A 21,478-nucleotide genomic window follows, 5' to 3' on the forward strand; every position below is an offset into this window, starting at 1 on the left:
ATAGTTTTGATAATATATCTATCTATGTTTGTTAATACATAAGTTTAGGAACCAAAAATACCAAAAATTTGATAATAACTTACTTTATCCAATAATGTTGATCAATAAAACCACTTAACCTAGCTTCTGCTTCTCTCCTTTTAGGCATTCCTTTGTACCTCCTGCTAGTCTTCATAACAACATCTTCAGAATCACTTATTCCTGGACTTCCAGTTCTACTAGATTCGTTGCTGGGACCATCTTCACATAGATAGTCTACTTCCTGGAGATCATGTTCTGTAAAATGAAATTAAAGTTAATATCAACTAATATATTTGTAAATTTGATTATGCTGACCTTCACTTTTATCAGATAGGTTTGGACTGTCTTCTCTATCAAACTGCTTTTTCTTGAGCTTTTCAGCCTTCTCTTCAAGAAGTTTGCGATTTTTAACCTTGAATTTAGTCATAGACTTTATACCTGGACCAGCTCTCGCATCAACAACCTAAAAACGAGCAGAATTGATTCAGATCTTGGTGATATTATTTTTTATCATATTTCAACATACGTGCTGCCAATTTCGACCTGATCCAGCTGGTAACTTCTTCCATCTTTTCACAAGTAAAACACATGCATTACATATTTCCCCTTGTCTTGGAGTTGCTAATTTGAAACATTCAAGAAAATCTTCCTCATACTTTTTACTGTCAGTAAATCTTGAACTAAAAAAATATAATTGAATGATTAGTAAATTTTTTTGAACAATTTGTCCAATAAATTAAATATGAGCAAAAATATTTTCAATAAATGATGATAGGACAAAAATTAAGTATCCAATCAATTAATAGTTCTGAGCACAAATTCCGTTGTCATTCTACTAATAAAGCTTCAAATTTGCTATTTACCTGCTCGATTTCGCTTTACAAATACAACATCCAGTCGTAGATCTATAAACTTTTGGTCTATGGAAGGAAAACATTTTCAACAGCTAAAATTCTAAAAAAAATCAACTGTAATAAAATCAATGAATAATACATTATAATTAATTCTTTTTGCACAATACTACATCTGCAATGTTACACTTCATTTAAATGATCTCAGTGAACATTAAATTTATTAAACTGCTTCTTGTTTCTAATTGTAGGAGAGGAATTTAACAAATTTTTCTAATAAGATAAAATCATATGTGATACTAAGTCTTTTAATGGTAAGAAATAAAATGAAACTGTTACCCTAATGTGAGAAGAGATTTAGTAAAGAATTTCTTTGATATATCTAAAAAATACTTAGGCTACAAATATAACAAAATAAGTTTGTTTAAAACAAATCTCTAACTATTGTAGTCTTTCCACATGATGAACATTGTGTTATATAATGAAGAGACTTACACCATAATTTTTCACAATTTCAAGCTAACTGCTGCCTTCTTCTATAGATGTCAAAACTAATGCAGAAGCAATAGGATTTATACTAATGGTAATACATACTTTAGGAAGTTTAGTTGAATTCCAACAAAAATTCCAATCAAAATTTCCAAATTAATTCCAAATTTTGGGATAATTTTTGTTACGAGTATAAATAGGAGTAATAAAAAAGGGCATTAAAGAAGCATATAGCCTTAAGACCTTGTTATAGTCCTCTAAGTTATTCAATAAGCATGAAATCACTTAAACTAAGTTCAACAAATCTTCATTATAATGAAAAATATATATTATTTTTTATGTTTCTTATAAAAATGTGTTTTATACCGAAAAACTTAAGATCTGAAAGCATTATTATTGAACCTTCAATAGTTCATAGTACAGTATAGTTTGATGAAAAACAGACCATTTATTTGGCAAAAAGCCTAATTTCATTAGAAGTAAAGAACTGAAGAACATGAAATGATATATTATAAATAATTTTATGTACTAGATTTAAAATTCATAATTAAGTTCTTTTAAAAACATTACACACAAATAAAACAAAAATTATCCAAACCATGTGAGTACTTCTATAATGACTTGTAAATGAATTCTTAAATCAAGGTTTGATTTCAGGGAAAAAAAGAATATTTTTCTGTTATTTTTAGTTTTGATCATCCTGTATATAAAAAAGTATAGTTCATTTGGGTACTTGATTTCAGACAGGAAGAAAAATGACATGCATAACTGAAGTCAATGTGTGGTAAACAATACGTCATATTGCCTTGTCCTACTTATAACAAGTCTTAAGTGTGCATATAGAATACCTTTTATATTTTTTGATCAAATGAATACCATTAGTTTTTAATGCCTTTTAAATGGCGCGAAAAATATAAAAAGGGCAATAACCCGTTTTCGGGATCGATGACTCAAGAAAACACGAGGGCGCAAACCCTTTTTTATAAATATATCCCGCCATTCACTTTTTGACATTTTTCAATCGCCATATTGTAATAAAAATATGCAAATAAACTTGAATGGATTCATTATATTGTTTATTTATGAGATAAAATAGTCAAACCAATAATTCATCTTAAAAATATCGATCAAATAAACAATGTGTTGACATAGGAATGAAACTATTTATTGTCAACAGGTTGAGAAAGTACTAGAATAAAACTATGAAAAATAATGAGATATTAATAACATACTGTAGTCCTCAATAATGAAATTTTTCAATGTTAAAAATGTATTGGCTCTTTTAGGAGATAAATAGATAATTCATTTATGGATTTCTGATTAGCACGCCGTCTTTCTAGATATCTTCACTTCAGATAAGAAAATGAATGATTAAATGAAACGATGCACATATTTAATAACATAAGAAATATAAAAAATAAATCGATTTAAATTTTACATTTGTTTAAACAAACTACTTTCGAATGTGTTTGAAAAAATGTGTAAAGTGTCACGTATTCAGCCATTTATAAGTTTCAGTTGTAAGTATGTGTAAAAAATAATAATTTCTGAATTTAATTGTCAACTATCGTACGAGTGATTTTATTTACAAATTAAATTACTGGATTGTAAAATATTAAACTAAGGTAATAGAAAGCGTTTACCGGTCGTGTGGTGCTCAAATAAAAATGGAGTTGCATGACGCCGATTAAATTTTGCTTGTTATATATTAAATATAGAGAGACTGTTAATGACAACCTTACCTTTAGAACTCTAGAATAAAGTAGCACAGTGACTGACTGAATTTTACAAAACTTTTTGATATTTAACTCAGGAATCTCTTCAAACTCCACAAAAATATAGACACACCAACACAACAGATGACGGCTAAAACTTTTGATATCGATTGCGCATGGCTTAACGCAACTATACTGCGCATGTAACAATATAACAATAGATGCTTGACGATGATTGGACTGATTAAGGTAGATTCATGTCATTGCTACCAACAAAGATTTTTGAATTGCTGGTAATATTTTTTAACAATTAATACTAGGAGCGGTTTCGAAACTCAAACGGGGACCTATTTGAACAATAATAAGCATATGCAATGAAATATTACTGTATCCCTTATGGTTACTATTCTAAAAAAATCATAAAAAGTATGGAAGTACAGTTATAAGTTTATAATAAGTATTTTATATAGGAATTCCATGTAAATTGGCTATTTATAATTTAAAAATGATCGTTGGATTGACACTTAAGTGTCGCTGCAGTCTATTATAAAATTCATATGAAACGGAATATTGTGGTAATGTTTTGTCACTTTTTCACAAAAATTTTGAAAAAATGAAAGTTAATCTGTTAAACTATCAGGTCATAACCTTCAGTTTGAGTAGCTAAGATGCCAAAACCTTAAACCTCTGGAGCAACTTTATTGAAATATAAAATAATATGTTATCCACTTTTAAATGAAATTTCTTAAAATTCACCACTTTTATTACTAATGTAGAAATCAACCTTGTTTATGAGAATCCAATTTTTAGAATGAATATTTTTATTCTAACATATATTCAAAATAGCCACAGTAAACTATAACAGTAGAAATCTTACAATATTTTTATATTATAAATAAGTCAAGTTTCTCTAAATCATCTAAATCTTTCAAAGTAATAACAATCGTATTAATATCTTGCCTCTTCGGGTTTTGATTATGATCTCTATGTTGATATAATAGCATAATCAAAGATGTTATTGTTTACTTACTTAAACCAGTACGAGGAAAAATTATTTAAGAACTAATTCATATCAGGCCATTAAAACTAACCAGTGCAAATATCAAAAAATGAGTACCATATTGGTAACACAAGTATGAGTGATCACCTTATATTAGAGTCAGTTTTTATCATTGAATAGGAGCATCTTTTCTATATATGGTAATTCGAAATATTTAATATTCCAAAGGAAAGGTTAAAATACAATGAAACCTATATATGTATTAGATTTCTATAATGAATGATGTTCAGTAGAAGAAATTCATCCCCAATATATCGAACCGCATTTTCATCAGTTTTTTATCAATACATAAATTATCCTCTTTTAGTTACTTATAACATAACCTCACCAATTGTATATGTGTCAAGAAATGTCATTTTATGAAATTTTATGGATGTACAAGTTAATCTAATTTAAAAATTTATTGCTAAAATATGGATGGAGTCAACGATACAGGAAAGGAACACATTCTTTCCAAACGTCTTAATAAAATAATACAAGCTAGAATTGAAAACGATGAAGTAAGATTCAACATTAACAGCCAATTAAGCAATTTACAAAACAGTGTTTTAGGAAACTATAAATGCCTTCAAGCAATTATCAATGTTTTACACTGAAAATAGCTTAAAAGCTCGCCGAAATTTAAGAAGTCAGATAGAAAAGAGAAGTTTAGATATCAACAAACAATTTTTGGCTTCTTTTCTCGAAGTTAAAAATGCTTTTGATTGTATTTATAATGATATTGCAGATATGAGCAAATCTATACAAGACATGGAATATAGATTACAGAATACAAAATCGAGAACAAAACAATTATTACAACAGACCAGTACTCTTCAGAATGAGAGGTAATAAATGTTATTGATAAACTTGAAATGTTCATGGGTGAAAATGATTTCAGAGCACAAAGTATTAGCCAACAAAAAATAGTGGATGCTTTTCTGGGAAGCTTTCAACTTTCTCCAGAACATGTGAAAATATTGCAAAGTAATAAGGAATTATTACTCACACCAGAAATTTTTACAGTTTTGGATAGAGTTCAAGAAATTCATAACAATTGTAAAATGCTCATGCAGTCCGGCTTACAAACTCTAGCTTTGGATATCATGGAACAAATGACCCTGTACCAAGTAAGTGCATAAGTTATCCAACAAAGTGGGTCTTAAATTGAGCAGCACACTTCTGCAGCCAAAAATAGAGTGATTTCAACTAACTCAGTTTATTAGAAATGTATAGAGAGCTATCTATACTTACAAACATTTTTATAAAACTGTAGGTATACTTTTTAAGGCAAAGCGTTATGATATTTATGCTCCTTATAAAAATTTTAATTCTTAAACCTCCCACTTATTAGGGCAGTATTAATTCAATGATGTTTTAAGCTTTTTTGTGTTTCATTACCTATTAAAAACATCTGTTGATAGGGTTTCTATTTCGAAATACTTTAAAATTTACTAATATTAATATATTGATTACTGGAATATACACTACCAGTCAAAAGTTTTTGTCCTAAATTTGAGTAATACACAACAAATAAAAACTATACGATCAATTTTGATATTTATATTTTAAAGAACGTATATAGATAATATAGTAATAATAAACCTACAGTCTGTACTTAATTTCTACAAATTTAAATTTTTAATTCATAGATGTATTCCTCTTTTTCTTTTATTATTTCGGTGCACAATTTAGGCATTCTCTGGCAACGACAAATAATCGTTATCTATTTGGATCCATTCGTTTTTCAGGATATTCCAAAGATGTGAATAGGTAGTTCCACATTGCTTTCTGACTTCATCATTACTTTCAGTACATTCTTCCTCTCAAATTCTTTCAAATAATACTCTTTGGACAGCTTCGAGGAATACTTGGGATCGTTGTCATGCTGGAAGATAAATTTTCTGCTAATCAGACGACCACCAGAACGTACTACATTTTCCTTTGATATTTTTTATAGCTTTTTTTTTCAAAATCCCTTTAATTTTTACCAGATCCAGCGGCCGTTCCTCCATAACATCCGGAGGAATCGCCGAAGCTCCAGGTGGATGCATTTTTTTTTCGCGCAGTAGCCCACGATGCGTCGAGGTATTTTTAATTCGGCGGTACTGGTACGTGTTAACCGATATTTGCTTGGTTTTAACCATTTTAAAACTTACAAATCTGAATTATCGAAAACGAATACACTTCATAAATGAACTTTACAAAAAGATGTCTTGGTACAAAAATTATAAATCACAGCACGTTCTTGCGTCTCACAAGGCTAACCAGGACTAAACTACAATCATAAACACCGAAGAAATAATTTACCATTAAAGAATAATAAACAAATCAACCGGTACTTGCAAGTTTCAACTCATCGATAAAATATATACACCGTTTCAACCTTCACTTGAAAATATGAAAGAGAGATTTGTTAAAGTTTATTATTTTGAAAAACTTTTAGTGTATATTTAAAAAAAAAAAAATTCACCAGCAAAACCAAATTTTTTGGAAATAAGCTCTTTTATTATTTTCTTTATTACGTGGTTTGTACAAGATTGTATTCAAATACTAGCCCAGTTAGTTATTCGCCATTTCTTACAAAAAAATTATATTGAGCTACTTTTTTGTTCAAGGGTTTTCGAGCGTCTCTAATGTGTAAGTCAGTCCATAATGTTATTGGAGGTTAGGTTAGGTAATTGAAAAAATAATAATAAGTTTGACATTTGGTATGTTTTAGAATAATAGAAATATACCTGTAGTTGAAACTTCCTAATGTATATTTGTGCTTAAATTTTTCGAGAAATAGTGAAAATAATTGTTTTTACAATTTTTCCTCAACCATTTGAATGCCACATACTCAGTTTGGCAAGGTGAATTAATTTTATGCATGTAAAAAACTATAAATGTAAAGAGCAGACCCCTAATTTATGGCAGACAGTTATTACTAATAGGTTTCTCCTTGGAAGTAATTGAAATGGCCTATAAACGACTATTTTCATTCTTTCTTCTTCTTTAACCGGCGCTTACGGTCCTTTCAGAACAGAGGCCTTCTCAACAATCGACTGCCAATCCTTTCTGTCCTGAGCATGGTCGAATACCTAGCTAGATCAGATCGGCCTCAACGTCTTCCAACCAGCGAAGGCGCGGTCTTCCTCTCGCCGTCCTCCAAGAACTCCATACATGGCTCTGCGCAGGTATCGATCAAAAGGTATCCTCTCCACGTGTCCCAGCCACCTCATACGCGCCCCTCGGATAAACGCCACTAAATCTGGCTCAGCATTCCACGGGAACGCATCGTTCTCGCAAAAGGGTCAAAAATCTGTTGTAAGATCTTAAGTTTCCAGCAGTTCAAAATCGACTCACTTCTCGTTATAGTACATGACTATTATTATTTGCAATTTTTGGTAACTTTGTTTTCCATAAATGGTTGTCAATATACACAGATAAAAACATTTCTAAAAACGCCTGTGGAGTGGGCAGATTTATTTTTTTAAGAGGTTCAAAAACTATATCTTAGTTAGTTATTTTGGACATGAAAATATTTTTCGATCTTCTATGTTAATATTTTAGTATTATTTTCTAAAAGTTGATTATTCACACAGGAATCAGGGTTGGAAAGATTATATAGGTGGACCCAAAGTCACTGTAGAAATGTAGAGAATCCAGAATTGACAGATTTAATTACCCAAGCTATGTCAAGGCTTCAAGACCGGCAAGTTTTATTTAGGTAGGTTGAAATAAGAAAACTATTTAAATTGGAGTATTAATTTTGTAATCATTTTTTAGTCCTTAGATCATCAAAGTATTTACTATTGTAATTTCACAAAAAATGTTTCTATAGTTTTTTTAAACCCACTCAATCTTATTTTCAGATATGTTTTAGATGAATACTGCGTGTGTAGAAGAAGTAAAATTACAGATGGTTTTATAAATGCTTTGACACGTGGTGGTCCATCGGGAAATCCAGCACCTATAGAAATGAGAGCACATGATTCTCAAATTTATGTTACAGACATGCTTGTGTGGTTAAATAAGGCTATTGCTACGGAAAAACAAAATTTGATCTTGCTATTAAAATTATGCACCAAAATAAGTAAGTTAATTTTCCATATTAATTGAACATGAAATACTCAAATTTCACACATTACGCTTCCCTTAACCATTATCTTTATCATATCTTGGTAATTTGTCTTGAATTTAGGTCTCTTTTCAATGAAAATCAGTTTTAAATAACATGTAAAATTTGAAAAGAGACCTAGAATCAAAACAAATATCACAAAAAACATAAAAAGATTTAAGAAGAAAAAAGTTAAAGAAATTTTGGTTTCATGTATATTGGCAACTGTCTCAATATTGGCCCTGGTCTTGTTGAATGCTGCATGAAATTTATATCCGTTTACTAATTTTCATTTTTGACCATTCACTCTAGTCAAACTACGAACTTGTTTACCCTGTTTATTTTTATCATGCAGCAATAGAATTACATTTCGTACATATACAAAATACTACATTCTTTATTAATCACTTTCACTTAAGTTGCAATTAGTGTAATGACTACTTATTCACTGAAATTCTTAAAATTTCAAAAATACTTTAATATACAAGTTTGCAAATTTACACATAGATTAGAGTATTAATCACAATTACACGGTAATAATTTGACTAAATGAACAGTTCCGGATTTACCAGGAAGTCTCAAGCAAAAGGGGGCCACAGCGTTTTTTAAAAAGTAAAATTAAAATAAACGTTATATCAATATGATTTGTGCTTTACCCTTTAACTCCATAATCGTGAAATTAATCACTCACTTGTTTTAATGTGAGATTGAAATAAAATGCATTTCAATTAAACACCTAAGGAGCGACCAGAACCGAAGTTGCTTCAGTTAATTTGGCCTAGGGACACAAATACCTTAAATCCGGCACTGTAAATGAAATATTTATTAAGACCTTGCTCTTAAGTCAATAAATTAGGGCTATTTATACAATAATTTTTCAAAATAAAAAAAAAAATATTTACAATGTTGAAAATATGTATTTGTTATAAGTAAAACCAAAAAAATTGAGGCCCTGTTTTTCAACCTGTGAGTAATTTTTTTAGTAAATCATTAAATACATCTACTAAAATTAGATGGTTTTGTTACTTCTATCTATGTTTTCAAAGGGTTCAGTTATTTTATGATATCTATTCCAGCTTTAAGTATACAAATTTCAAACATTCTAATGAATATCTGTTCTTACCAAATTAGTGTAAATTGCCAATATATTAATTGTTCATAAAATAATAATTGCATCTAGCATGAATTCGTAAAGTGACAAGCACAATTATTAAACTTTAAAAAGTTACTTTATTTAAATATTTTTAATAAGTATGTTTTGTTTAATATCAAAAAACTTGTTTATTCCTAGGGGTACCAAAAAGTAATTACAGAATACTAAAAAAAATCTTAGTTTAGAACTGCTTCTAGTGATCCATAACAAATCAAGTGATTATGAGATCCTCAGCCTTGTGACATTTCAAACATCATGAAATCATACTATTAAATTCCCTCATAACAAAATTTGATTCATCTAATCTGGTTTAAAGTTACAACAAAAATTATTCTCACTATGATCAGGTAAATGAAAACAAATCATCTTATACGTAAATGGATACATACTACCTCAAATTATAGTTTTAAACTATCAAAAAGTGTTATTATGTGGTATTAGAAATTATTGTGTAGATATTGTGTCACTATAGGTACACTAAATAAATGGTTTACAAATGGCGATAGAATGATCAACTCCACAGGATATCTTCTCAACATATCCTCCAATTGCTACCATAATAGGAAAATATTGATCTTTCTCATGTCCTAATCCCAAACATCCATATTTATTTCTACCCCATACGTACAAATTACCCAAATTTGTCACTGCAGCTGAATAATACAGTCCACAAGTTACCTCTACAACTTCATTTTCGGGGTGAAAGTCATTTTTTCCAAACAAAACTTCAGGAATGTGCAGAGGTTCATTAGCTTGCTGAGCATTAGGGCCACACCCTAAAAGTCCATATCCCCAAGAATACACTTGTCCTGAATCTGTTGCAACTAGACAAAATGATCCAGCACTGGCTATACTTTTAATCTTACCAAGTTTATCCAACATTTCTATGTGTGTAGGATTAGAGACTTGTTGATGATAAGAAGGGAGTTGGTTATACTCTGTATTACCCCAACCAAACACCTGACCCTTATCATTTAGAGCCATAACAAAGTCCGATCTACATGATAGTTTACATATTTTTTCCATGTGAATATCACCTTTCACTCTTGTAAACTCACTACAGTTGTCAAAAGTACTTAGACCTGTCTGTCCGTCGGCACCCCATCCACAGGAATACACACACCCATCTTCCACCAATGCTAAACTGTGATCTTGTCCACACTCTACATCTATAATCTTTTTTTCATCAATTTTTTCAATATGGTTTATATAATTACTCCTGAGATAATTTTCATCTGGGATTATCTTTCTTCCACATTGTCCATATGCATTATTACCTAAAGTAAACAATCCTTCATCTGTGAGTACTAACAGATGTGCTCTACCTGCAGACAGTTTTATAATTTTCGAATGTTCAGGATATTTCAGTGGTAATGCAATTGGTTTTGGATAAAAAAGAATTTCTAAAGGATGACCAGTTCGTACCTCATGGTAACCAATTTGAGAATCTGTATTTATACCCGTGCCCCAAATTTTTTCATTACTAGTGCTTCTTACAGCAAAAACTGTAAATCCAAAACCACAAGCAGCGGCAGTTACTTCTTGCGTTTCTCCAAATTTTATTCTTTTGGGATATCTAAGACAAAACTGCTGATCTAATTTTTCATTTGACTTAAAAGTTTTTCCTAAGGCACCTGTGTAAATATTTCCCCACGAAAATACTCTTCTATAATTTTCTTTGCTTACTCTATGTTCAAACACTGGTAGTTTCTGTTCCTCTTCTATATAGATAGGATATTTTCTTCTACTTCTACTGAAGAATCTTTGATTACATTTATAAATTAGAGGTAAAATATTTACACGATTATTCATTTTATTTATAACCTTTTTGAATTTTGAGGTTACGTTTCAATTATTGACAGTTTATCTAAGTCTGTAATTCGAAATACGCGACACTGATGTCCTGGCTCCTGTTAATGACGTCATGTATTGCCAGTTTTGTTTTTCAAACATTCATGACGTTATTATTTATATTATTGTCCTTAATAGTACGAAATTAATAAAGTTGTTGTGGGTTGAGGACTCGAAAAAAAACTGTCTAAGAGTTTTTTAATTGCCAACATTTCGATCCTTTATTTGATCTTTATTATATGTATTGTTAATAGATTTGGAAAACTCAGGTGAAGATGTAATTCTTGATATTATTGTCATATTCAAATCTATCGACAATACATATAATAAAGATCAAATAAAGGATCGATTGGCAATTTAAAATAATATATAATAAATAATAATAATAAAAAACAATAAAGAGGTTTAAAACAATTTCCCATGTCCCGTACACAAAAACAAATTAAATCACCATTTGGCTTAAGTTATTGTAGAAAATTTAATAAAAACTGCTAAAATAACTAAACCTATTACAATTTGTTTAAAAAAAGATTAATTACACCAATAATTTCATAAATTGTTTTAATAGTGCAAAAATTTATTATCTTCAGAACCTGTATTAGCATAGGTACCCAGATATTTCAAACGCATCACGAACCCTTAATAGCGCTGAAATTAATTACTTTACAATTGAAAAAGAATGATTAGCAGTTGTTTGGGACTGTAAATATTTTAGACTTTATTTATTTGGTTCATGTTCATATTAAAATTTGCTTTTAGATGCAGAGGAAATAATATCTGATTCTTTGGCAGTAATATGCGAAGGTGTTTGTCAGCCTTTGAAAATGAGAGTGGATAAAATACTTAATGTACCTTCGCCAGCATCAGTTTTATATTCTGTTGTCAACTTACTTCGTTATTACAAAAAATGTATTTGTAAAGTAAATGTTTTTTTGAATAATGGTTGAATAGTATTTTTCTAAAATACATTTTTTAGATAGTGAATAAGGGCGCTATTTTCGAAACATTAACAGAACTTCAAGAAAATTCTGAAAAATGTTTTTTAACATCTTTACAAAAACAAGTTGATAGCAAACTAGTTAGAGTAGAAGCACCTCCTAGAGATTTATCTCCAACAGAAGCAATTACAAACTTGCTAGCATTACTAAGAGATATTTTATCAACAGCTAACATGAGTGAAGGTAGAGAAATGGATATGATTAAGGTATTGCAATTCTCAATATTTGTTTGAAATTAAAATGTTTTATGCAATCAAATATTCTCATTGAAAAATAAAGTTGGTAATAAAAAAAACTCAATAACTGAGCACTTTCCATTTTTTTAAATAACAGTTGACACAATCATTCGAAACAAATGTATTTTTCTTTAGATTAGATGAGCTAAGGCGTACTAGTCAGGTACCGTCTTGCAACGTGAGCTACATGTCTAGGGGCTATGCAGCTTAAATCTTCGGACTTTAAGAAGCTACAATGTAAGCCTTTGTCTATGGATAATCTCGCATTCACAGAAGAGGTATTCAGTGGTTTCTTTTGGTTCCTTGTCGAGAGTTTCTCAGATGGTAGTTCACCAGAGAGTGTCCAATGAGCATACCAGTAACTATTCTTAGCTTATCTTTGCTTAATGAAATGATCTTTAGAACCAGTTGGTAGAATAAGAAACAAATCTCTTTGATTGTTTCAAATCTGGGGTCTTACTTTATGTTTCTGATGTCTTCTCTATTTGACTACTTTTTTTTATACCCATGATTTGATGACTTGTTGCAGTCCTATGAAAGAAGTTGTCCCCCCTTTCTGCTCCAGGTTATCAGCTTGTTCATTACCGTGCACCACATTAAAGTAACTTTGTTGTTTGCTCCCATTCAGTTATACAACCTCATACTAGCTTTGACTCAATTTTATAAGTCAAATGCTTGAAGGACTCCTCTGCTATCTGATAGATAAATATCTGCATTGCGATAGTTATGTTGTGCGCATGTAAGCATAGAGGATGTTTTTGCCTGGACAATAGAAGCTTCTAAGCCCCTTGGGTAGTGAGCTTGGTTCCTTGGCTATATATTCCTGCCCCTACTTGTCTTTGTTCCATTTTCGAACCACCAATGTAGAATGCACATCGCTGTCAACTTGTTATTATGATTTCATAGTTTTTGATCAAGCTTGTATGCATCTCGTTCTATAAAGATCCTCAAAGAGGGCAAATCTAAAATTACTTGTAATGCTGTTATGGGATATAATCTCAATATATGGTTAAAATTGAAATGTTTTATATGATCAAATATTCACTTTCAATAATAGAGTTGTTGATCAAGATGCTTAATAACTAACACTTTCTTTTTTTTTTGGCAGGCAATCATTTGAAAAAATTTTATTTTCTATTACTCGGACTATTTCCTTCGAAAAATTTAAGCCAACCAAAAAGCTGTAATATTTTATGTTTACCTAGCAACGATCAAATTTCAGCGATAATACTGCACTAGTGCAAATTATCGATAATTTGCACTAGTGCCAAATTTTCGTCTAGGATTAATAAACATCATTTGGTTTTAATTTTATATTTTAAGAAAAGGAACAATTATTGAAAATGCAATTAGAATATACAACTTTACTGGAGGCCGACGATGGTGTTTCTATGCTGCTTCCACCACTTCTTATTGTTACTTCGCTACTGTCATTTCGCATTTTTTGTACAATTTCCTCGTGGTGTTCACTATTTACTTGGAGGTAACTATTACTTGCGTGGAATTCTGCCCAAAACGTAAACTCATTTTGAAATATTTTTTCACGAACAAAACTGTTGTCAATAAGTTACCGTAGATACCAATTCAATGCCAATATGATGATCGTCAACTACGGTATAATTTAAAGAATAACAAATTTTAAACACAGAATTAAGTTTATTTTCAATTAAATTTTTCTCAGGAAATAGTCTGCCAAAATGCCCTCTCGTGCATGTCAAATTGTCTCATAATTTCCTCTTGTGCGCATTCGCGCACTCGAGAAAATTAAATTATCGACAATTTGACATGCACTCGGGACATTAATATTGATAATTTTTTTAGATAACTCAAACAGTAATGGATCCTCTTCTTAGTGCTGTAAATGAACAAGCGTCTCGTCTTCCTCCTACGGACATGGCTGTATATATGTTAAACTGTATGTACGAAATGTATACTTGCCTCTCCTTGTACGAATTTATGGATAAGAGATTGGAACGTCTTGAGGCGCAGTCTGAAGCACAAATCGATACATTGTTTTCCAAACAAGTTGGATACCTCGTAGCAAATTTAACGTTAGGACCGATTTATACTATTTTACAAGATCAAACTCATGGGGCATTGTCAGAAGTGCCAGGAATGGAACCCACTAACCTTAAAAACCTTCTGGTAATTAACGGCATATTTTATTTATAAAATATTGCACTTTACACAATTTTTTATTTTAGAAAAAGATAGATGATTTAGGAGTACATCCTGACAAAGCTCTTCTTCCCCAAGTTCATTTGCTCACTTCCTCAAAGCACAAAAAATTGGTTCAGAAACGATCTTTCGATCTACTCTTATCAACTTATAAACAATTGTATCAAGCAGTTATGAATCCCATTAATAAATATGAAAATCCAGGATCAATTTTCAACAAAACTCCTGAAGAGCTAGAAAAAATTTTACTAAAATAAGCTTTATAAATATGTATTATATTTTGGACCTTTTATTCTAAGAAAATAAAGTTGCTACCTTTTATCATAAACTTTGAAATTCTTTTCTATTTTGCTAACCAAGTTTTACCCGTTTCTATAATTGACAAAAGTGAAATTGTTGCTATTGATTAATTTTTTACAAGAATGAAAAAAACTAATAACATGTAATAAATTATGAAAAGGAAGATGAGAGTAAAGTGAGGGCAACAAAATCTTGATAAAAAATAATTATATTAGATTGAAGCTGTAGATACGAATATTGTACAAAACTCGAAGTATTTATGTGGAGATAAAAAGTAAATAGCTTTTTAAATAGTGCGCCAGCTTAATTTTCTTCTTTGAAACCATTGAGTCAGTTTATGCTCTCGTTTAAAGGGCGGAAATAAATAGTTCAGCCTAAATTTATAAGAAATTTGCTAACTCTGATTCCAACCAACATTGCCTCTGTGCAAGCGTTTTCTCCAACCTAACCAATAGAATAGCATGTTTGGCTATTAATGAAATTGTTTTCAAAAACCCAGGATATTGAAGAGGTATCATCAGTATTTTTTCATTCATTTCTATCTGTAGCATTATCAAAACAAAAGGCGGGTTAAAATTACCAAAACTCGCTTCAAAAAATGTCATGTCCGATACTATTTGTGGCTTCCAGATCCTCATTATTGGATTTGAAGATGGTGAATATATCAAAATACTCAATATGGTCTCAATTCTACATTCATCTCTTGGGATCTTTTTGTTAACGAAACAAATATATTATTAAAAATACCTAATTTTATTAAAGGAACAATTAACATAATATTATCCTCATATTTCATATATATATATATAAATAAAATAACAATCACATGAATAATAATATTAATATTTACAGAATACGAAAGTCTGTAGGAGTTTACAAGAACTTAACTACTTGAACAACAAGTCTTGTTATTATTTGGTACCTAAAACAAAAATGTATTAGTATTTTCTGTGAATAATTTCGATATGTAAAGAGATTATAGTAAGACCGCACTTAACGCGGGGGATCCCATCAAAGTAGAGCGTAATGTGAAACAGCGCTAAACGAGGTAGGTTAGGTATTGGTTAGGTATTAAATTTAATGTTTTTTTTTAATGAGTTTCACTCATACATTCTTGTATGAGTGAAACCTTGATAGACAACAACTACACACCATTAAATAAAAGTATTTATTAGAAATACTAATAACATGAAAATAATTTGGTAAAAAAATAGACAAGACATTGTGGCAAAAATTTTATATATCCACTCTTCATTACTTGCGAATATATTAAATGCATCTATGAGGTAAATATGTTTAAATACACACCTGTTCATCATCCACAACTTGCACCACTTTTTGGGAATTTTTTCTTGTCTGGTTAATCTCTTGAGCTGCTTTTAATTTTGCTTCATCTAACATTTTTTGAGTAAGAGCCAGAAACATTTCTTCAACTCCTTCATTCAGTTTAGCTGACGTTTGATAATGCATCGCTTTAACTTTTTCAGCATATCTGAAAAAAGTATAGTTAGAATATCAAGATATATTCCATAATTTCAAGTAATTTTGTAAAAAGAGACAGAATTTAAATTAATTATAATATATATCTCCACCAAAAAGTACTTATGTACCGGGTGGCATATTTGTATGTAGCGGACGCACAATACACAATAAATATGAATGAAATAAGTGCGATTTCGTTTCCGAACCTGTATGATTGGAAGTTGGTTGATAAATACACCTACAAATTAACAATAAAAACAAAAGAAGCTGTAAAAGTATGTAAACAAAATTTCTAGGTTATGTTTCTGAGCTTTAACTTTAAATGCCCTAATAAGTAAAAAAGCGTGGAGCTCTTTTGGTATACCTACTTAGTTTTATTTAATTTCGACACAGCGTTAATTTTGCCATAGTCATTTAACAATGAGAATAGTAGGTAGTAGGTATCAGAATTTAGATTATTTTATATTTTTTAGTGTAATAAAAGCCAGTTTCTTGGGTTTTAAACAGTAATTTATATTATTTTTTCGGTTAATAGGAAGATTTGTATCTAAGAGCGTAGTGAACATTTTAATCATGGAGGCTAAGGGTAATGATGATTTGAAAATCCATCAGACTCGTACAAATTAATTGATAGATAGACACTTGACATGAGAACAGAAGTTGTCAACTTGATTTATCACAAAAAATGCGATGTTGTCATTTAAAAAGCACAGGGTAATAGTTTTAAAACCTGAGATTGGCTATTAGGCTATTAATCACATTTGAATAAATAAACAATAAACACACACATTCAGAACCTTTTAAATTTTTGCAGCGTTGCCAATTTGGGCAAAAAGGACTAAAGTTTAAATTTTTAAAAGAAAACAGCGTATTTTTTTTAGATAAATCAATACCTTTTTTTTTTAATTTTAAATAAATAATTATAATGTTTTTCAATACTTTACTACGTTGTCAGTTTGGGCAGTAGAAACAACTTTTTTATTTTTTGAAAGGCAACATCGCATGTTTTTGTAGTAATGAATTCCGTTTTTCTTCTATTTTAGAAATGGATGGAAAAATACCAAAAAAATAGAAACTTGGTCAATTCCAAAAACTTTTAAAGTAGCCTCTGATCGGCCCAGATATCTATTTAAAAGGATATATCACTGCCATTTTAAGACGACTACACGTACAATTGTTTATAACAATTCAACGATTTATTAAGAGCAATAAAACATCAATTGTAGATCAAGAATATCCTTGTATAATTGAATTTCGTAACAAACATAACCATAGCACTTCGAGAAAGACCTGTAGGATCTGACGTAAAAGCAAAAATAATGGAATTATTCGAAAGAGGCCATTCAGTCTCGTCTGTTTACCATACCTATTGTTGTATGAAAATGGAGGAGTTAGGAGATAGTTATGAAAATTTTGTTTTTGATAGACATGATGTCTACAAAAAATGATGTGTCTACACTATGGAAAGTAAATTTTAAAACATTATGGCGATTATATAGGTCTCAATATCTAACTTAAGCTTAAAGAGTTGCTAAAATTTCATGAAAAAAATAGTTCAGTTCGTTTTAAAATATCAGAAAAAAATCAATATATATATATATATATATATATATATATATATATATATATATATATATATATACAAAATCTGTTTTTTCCCATCATCTTTGGATGCCATTTTGCAATATATTATTTTGTTTTGTTTAGTGTTCATAATATTTTGAGTGATTAAGCATTTTACAAATACATACAGTAGATAAGTTTTGTCTAAATATTTTTATGGATAAATCTGTCTTTCACTTGTATTTTAAAACTGAAATAAATTTTTGGTCTATTTCATTTGATTGCGAAAAAGAAATTGTTTTAGCTCTATCCATGAATAAGTTACACTAAAATAATAATTAAGTTGTAAGATTATCATAAGTACTTGGATATGTAATTAATGTTACTCAAATTATCATTTTTTTATATTGGTTATTAGATTCAAATAGATGTTTGAAGAACTTCTCTTGATGATTGTAAATGAAATGAAACTAGTGGTCAGTCTTCTAACAGGTACTTCTCTGCCAAATACCACTTAAGACAATGAGCTTGGCAGAGAATAATAAATGCAGATTCTGTGAGCAAGTCATGAAAACAGTACAGCATCTACTCTACGAATATCCCTAAAAAATAGCCTCCTTTGGAAGGAGTATTTGTATTTTGGAAGCAGAACAAAATATCTTTTAGGTGTAGGTGCAGAGTGGCTAAAACGACTTCTTAACTGGGCCAACTTTCTAGATCACAGGGCGCTAAACCTAACATAGAGTGGTGCCCTTTTCTAGGTTCTCAGTATACAAGATCACATAATTTTTGAAAAACAAAATTTGATCAGCTTCATTAAGTTATGTGTCAAGTTCCATGTAAAAAATAAATTTATGCAGTGTTTCTGTATCAAAAGCTTACCAAAAAATACATAGAAACTTTAGTTTTTTCTCTAATATTCGTAATATGAGTGATATTGAAATTGAAGAACACTGTGATATTATTTCTAATATTTATAAGGATGATTTATCTAAAAAATATTTGACATCTGAATGTTTGCAATTCAAAAATTATATTGAAAAGACTAGGCAGGAAGCCTTTGTGACTATCGAATATTTAAATTAACAAATTAAAAAAATAAAGTATAAAGACGGCGTTGCTCCCCAAAATAATCTACAAGTTTTAAATATAGCTCACACTGAAAAAAGGCGTGCTTGAAATATACCAAAATGACAAATTAGTAACATAATATTAATTAATTTCCTGTCAAAACGCAGTGTAATGGAAAAAATATATGAGATTTGGGATCACATGTATTAATATAATATATTGAGAAAGGTTTGCCCAGTATACAATTAGAGTATTTATTGTTCTGGACTATTAGTTTGTTTATATGCGTTAATATTGAATTAATAATAAAGGTAAGAATGCTCTTTAAACTTAATTTCTATGATGTACAATAAAACAAATGAAATATATATATATATATATATATATATATATATATATATATATATATATATATATATATAATATCTGTGAAATACTCTATTTTCCTGTATTTCATATTATACCTGTGTTAAATAGATATTTTGTTCAATTCAATATTAGAACAGATATTTAAAAATATGTAGAAAAAGCATCATTTTTATAAATAACAATAATCTTGATAAGATATTGATCTAAAAGCTATTTCAAAGTTATATCAAAGTAAATTCGTCTAAAATTATTTTGTTATTAAATTAGAAACAAAGCATTTAAAAAAAACAAACCAGTACTTACGTCTTAGCTACTTCTAAATCCACATGACGATCCTTTTCTAAATCGCTCTTATTTCCAACAATGACTAAAGATATATCACTACCTAACATTTTACGAAGTTCCTTAACCCAACTTTTCACTTTCTGAAAGGAGTCTTCGTCTGTTATATCATATACAAGAACAGCTCCATTTGATGATCTATAATATATTGGTCCTAAGGCATGGAATTTTTCTTGGCCTGCAGTATCCCATATAGATAGGTTTACACGATTACCATCTAAATTTAACTTTTTAGTTAAAAATGAAGCCTAAAAAGTAGTAAAATCAATTATATGTTAAGACTTTTAATGAGATTTTCAAAGTATGGTTAATTTGAATCCATTTTTATCTTGAAGGATCAGAAAAGGGTATCTGATAAGATGAAAGTAGTAATTAGAAAAAATTAGAACTGAAATACTTTTTATTGTTTATTAATGAAACTACTATCGAAAGTATAATTACTTTATATTAGGTAATTAGGAAGATATATGAAAAAGTATTTGTGTGGTTGACATTTCATATCTTTTGGAAAATGGTTGTGAATTAATTGTATAAAAAATATTTTACCTGTATCGTACTTATATGTTTGGGATTAAATTTATCTTCTATATAGCGAATTACTAGACTAGTTTTACCAACACATCCTTCCCCTAATAAGACCACTTTGAAATTAAAAGTATCACCACAATCTGATGTATTTGCCATGTTTACAATCAAATTTATTACACTATATTTAACTGAAAATCATAGAAGACGTTCCATGTAACTTTTTACCATCACAGCTGAAATTAGGGATGAATATTATAAAACAACCATCTTACACGAATAAAAACAATTTAGGGATTTGCGCAGCCAACCGGCGCATTAGTCGGTTTTACGCACTTGAAACTCATATGATTATGACCATAGATCATGATTATAGCTATTAACCTTAAGCAGATGGCAATAAAAGTATAAGGTGTATCCATAAATTAAGAAACCCATGATAAAGTTACACTCTTTGTATATAATCTTTAAATCTCTATTAACGGAACTCCAGCTGACGATAATCTATTTTTATTTTAATTTTTTTCAATTTCAATGGCTGATATCCCAACTCGAAATAACCAAAAGAACCAAATTACCAAGGTATTTTACAAAGTTGAGTTGAAAACTCATTCGACGTCTCACCAAAATTTCTGACTAACAGGATCGCCTTTGGATACGGTGTTGCCTACAGGACTTGGAACGGAGACCATTTTCTACACAGCGGCATGGTTCTCATGTTGGTATGGACAGTTGGTATAGGAAAATAGGAAAAAACATCCCTACGTTACGGTGCCGACAATATTCATTATCTCTCTCGTTCGAGACACTTTATTTATACTGCGCATGCTTGAGAACCGCTGCCTTCCTTTCAAAACCTGAATACAAGACTATATCATAGTACACCGGCCTTATTCTCAATATGTTTGATGGAAAACATGGAAATCTGTCAGAAAATGCTATTATTAAAAATGAATAAAATTAACTAAATTTTATTTGAAACACACGATGTAGTTGAATATGACTGGGTTGATGATTCTAAAAATTGTCTTGAAAACTGTTTGCTTAAACGAGTAATTATTTCTCACACTAGCAGTAAAGGTGGTTTTGTACCAAACGATTACCGTTCAAAAAATTTTCCAGCTCTGTGCTGATTACCATGAAAACATGACCGCGACATTATTTGCATCATGGTTCACTCATTAGCTCATTTC

General features: G+C 29.9%; 4 protein-coding genes across 6 annotated transcripts in view; 1 reads left to right on the top strand and 3 right to left on the bottom strand.

Moving 5' to 3' along the window:
- LOC130891815 (SIN3-HDAC complex-associated factor) overlaps positions 1-3,295 on the bottom strand; it is a 30,196-nt gene extending 26,901 nt beyond the window's left edge. The window contains exons 1-5 of one of the 2 annotated variants that reach the window (XM_057796813.1): positions 3,104-3,238; positions 885-975; positions 548-701; positions 337-484; positions 84-276 (exon numbers count right to left, since the gene is read on the bottom strand). In XM_057796813.1, coding sequence (XP_057652796.1) covers positions 84-276; positions 337-484; positions 548-701; positions 885-958 — 569 coding nt within the window. In that variant the 5' untranslated portion in view covers positions 959-975; positions 3,104-3,238. Of the gene's footprint in view, positions 1-83; positions 277-336; positions 485-547; positions 702-884; positions 976-3,103 lie in introns of both variants that reach the window. The other variant, XM_057796812.1, reaches the window with a different exon arrangement.
- LOC130891813 (conserved oligomeric Golgi complex subunit 6) lies at positions 2,715-14,961 on the top strand. 2 transcript variants are annotated; one of them, XM_057796809.1, is made up of 10 exons: positions 2,715-2,881; positions 4,444-4,636; positions 4,689-4,963; positions 5,017-5,245; positions 7,703-7,827; positions 7,973-8,193; positions 11,981-12,141; positions 12,198-12,425; positions 14,277-14,600; positions 14,660-14,961. In XM_057796809.1, exons 2-10 carry the CDS (start codon positions 4,550-4,552, stop codon positions 14,888-14,890), a joined length of 1,881 nt encoding a protein of 626 aa, XP_057652792.1. In that variant the 5' UTR covers positions 2,715-2,881; positions 4,444-4,549; the 3' UTR covers positions 14,891-14,961. The 2 variants fall into 2 exon arrangements, with proteins under 2 accessions (XP_057652792.1, XP_057652793.1); XM_057796810.1 differs by lacking the exon at positions 2,715-2,881 and adding an exon at positions 4,097-4,276.
- Positions 8,226-11,241, bottom strand: LOC130891814 (RCC1-like G exchanging factor-like protein). The gene has a single exon (XM_057796811.1). The coding sequence runs from the start codon at positions 11,180-11,182 to the stop codon at positions 9,848-9,850; it is 1,335 nt and encodes a 444-aa protein (XP_057652794.1). The 5' UTR covers positions 11,183-11,241; the 3' UTR covers positions 8,226-9,847.
- A 706-nt stretch (positions 14,962-15,667) lies between the features above and the next one.
- Positions 15,668-20,613, bottom strand: LOC130891201 (ras-related protein Rab-21-like). Its single transcript, XM_057795805.1, has 4 exons — positions 20,307-20,613; positions 19,722-20,008; positions 16,242-16,425; positions 15,668-15,855 (listed from the first exon to the last, which is right to left on the bottom strand). The coding sequence occupies exons 1-4, from the start codon at positions 20,442-20,444 to the stop codon at positions 15,817-15,819; spliced, it is 648 nt and encodes a 215-aa protein (XP_057651788.1). The 5' UTR covers positions 20,445-20,613; the 3' UTR covers positions 15,668-15,816.
- Between the last annotated feature and the right edge of the window lie 865 nt (positions 20,614-21,478).

The sequence above is a fragment of the Diorhabda carinulata genome, chromosome 3, assembly GCF_026250575.1.
Source record: "Diorhabda carinulata isolate Delta chromosome 3, icDioCari1.1, whole genome shotgun sequence".
NCBI lineage: Eukaryota > Metazoa > Arthropoda > Insecta > Coleoptera > Chrysomelidae > Diorhabda > Diorhabda carinulata.

Coding starts and splice junctions, on each gene's coding strand:
- LOC130891201 (XM_057795805.1), bottom strand. CDS start 20,444: ATGGCAAATACATCAGATTGTGGTGATACTTTTAATTTCAAAGTGGTC. Junction 20,009..20,306: donor AACATATAAGTACGATACAG/GTAAAATATTTT, acceptor ACTACTTTTTAG/GCTTCATTTTTAACTAAAAA. Junction 15,856..16,241: donor AAGTTGTGGATGATGAACAG/GTGTGTATTTAA, acceptor TTTTTGTTTTAG/GTACCAAATAATAACAAGAC.
- LOC130891814 (XM_057796811.1), bottom strand. CDS start 11,182: ATGAATAATCGTGTAAATATTTTACCTCTAATTTATAAATGTAATCAA.
- LOC130891813 (XM_057796809.1), top strand. CDS start 4,550: ATGGATGGAGTCAACGATACAGGAAAGGAACACATTCTTTCCAAACGT. Junction 4,964..5,016: donor AGTACTCTTCAGAATGAGAG/GTAATAAATGTT, acceptor AAATGATTTCAG/AGCACAAAGTATTAGCCAAC. Junction 8,194..11,980: donor AAAATTATGCACCAAAATAA/GTAAGTTAATTT, acceptor ATTTGCTTTTAG/ATGCAGAGGAAATAATATCT.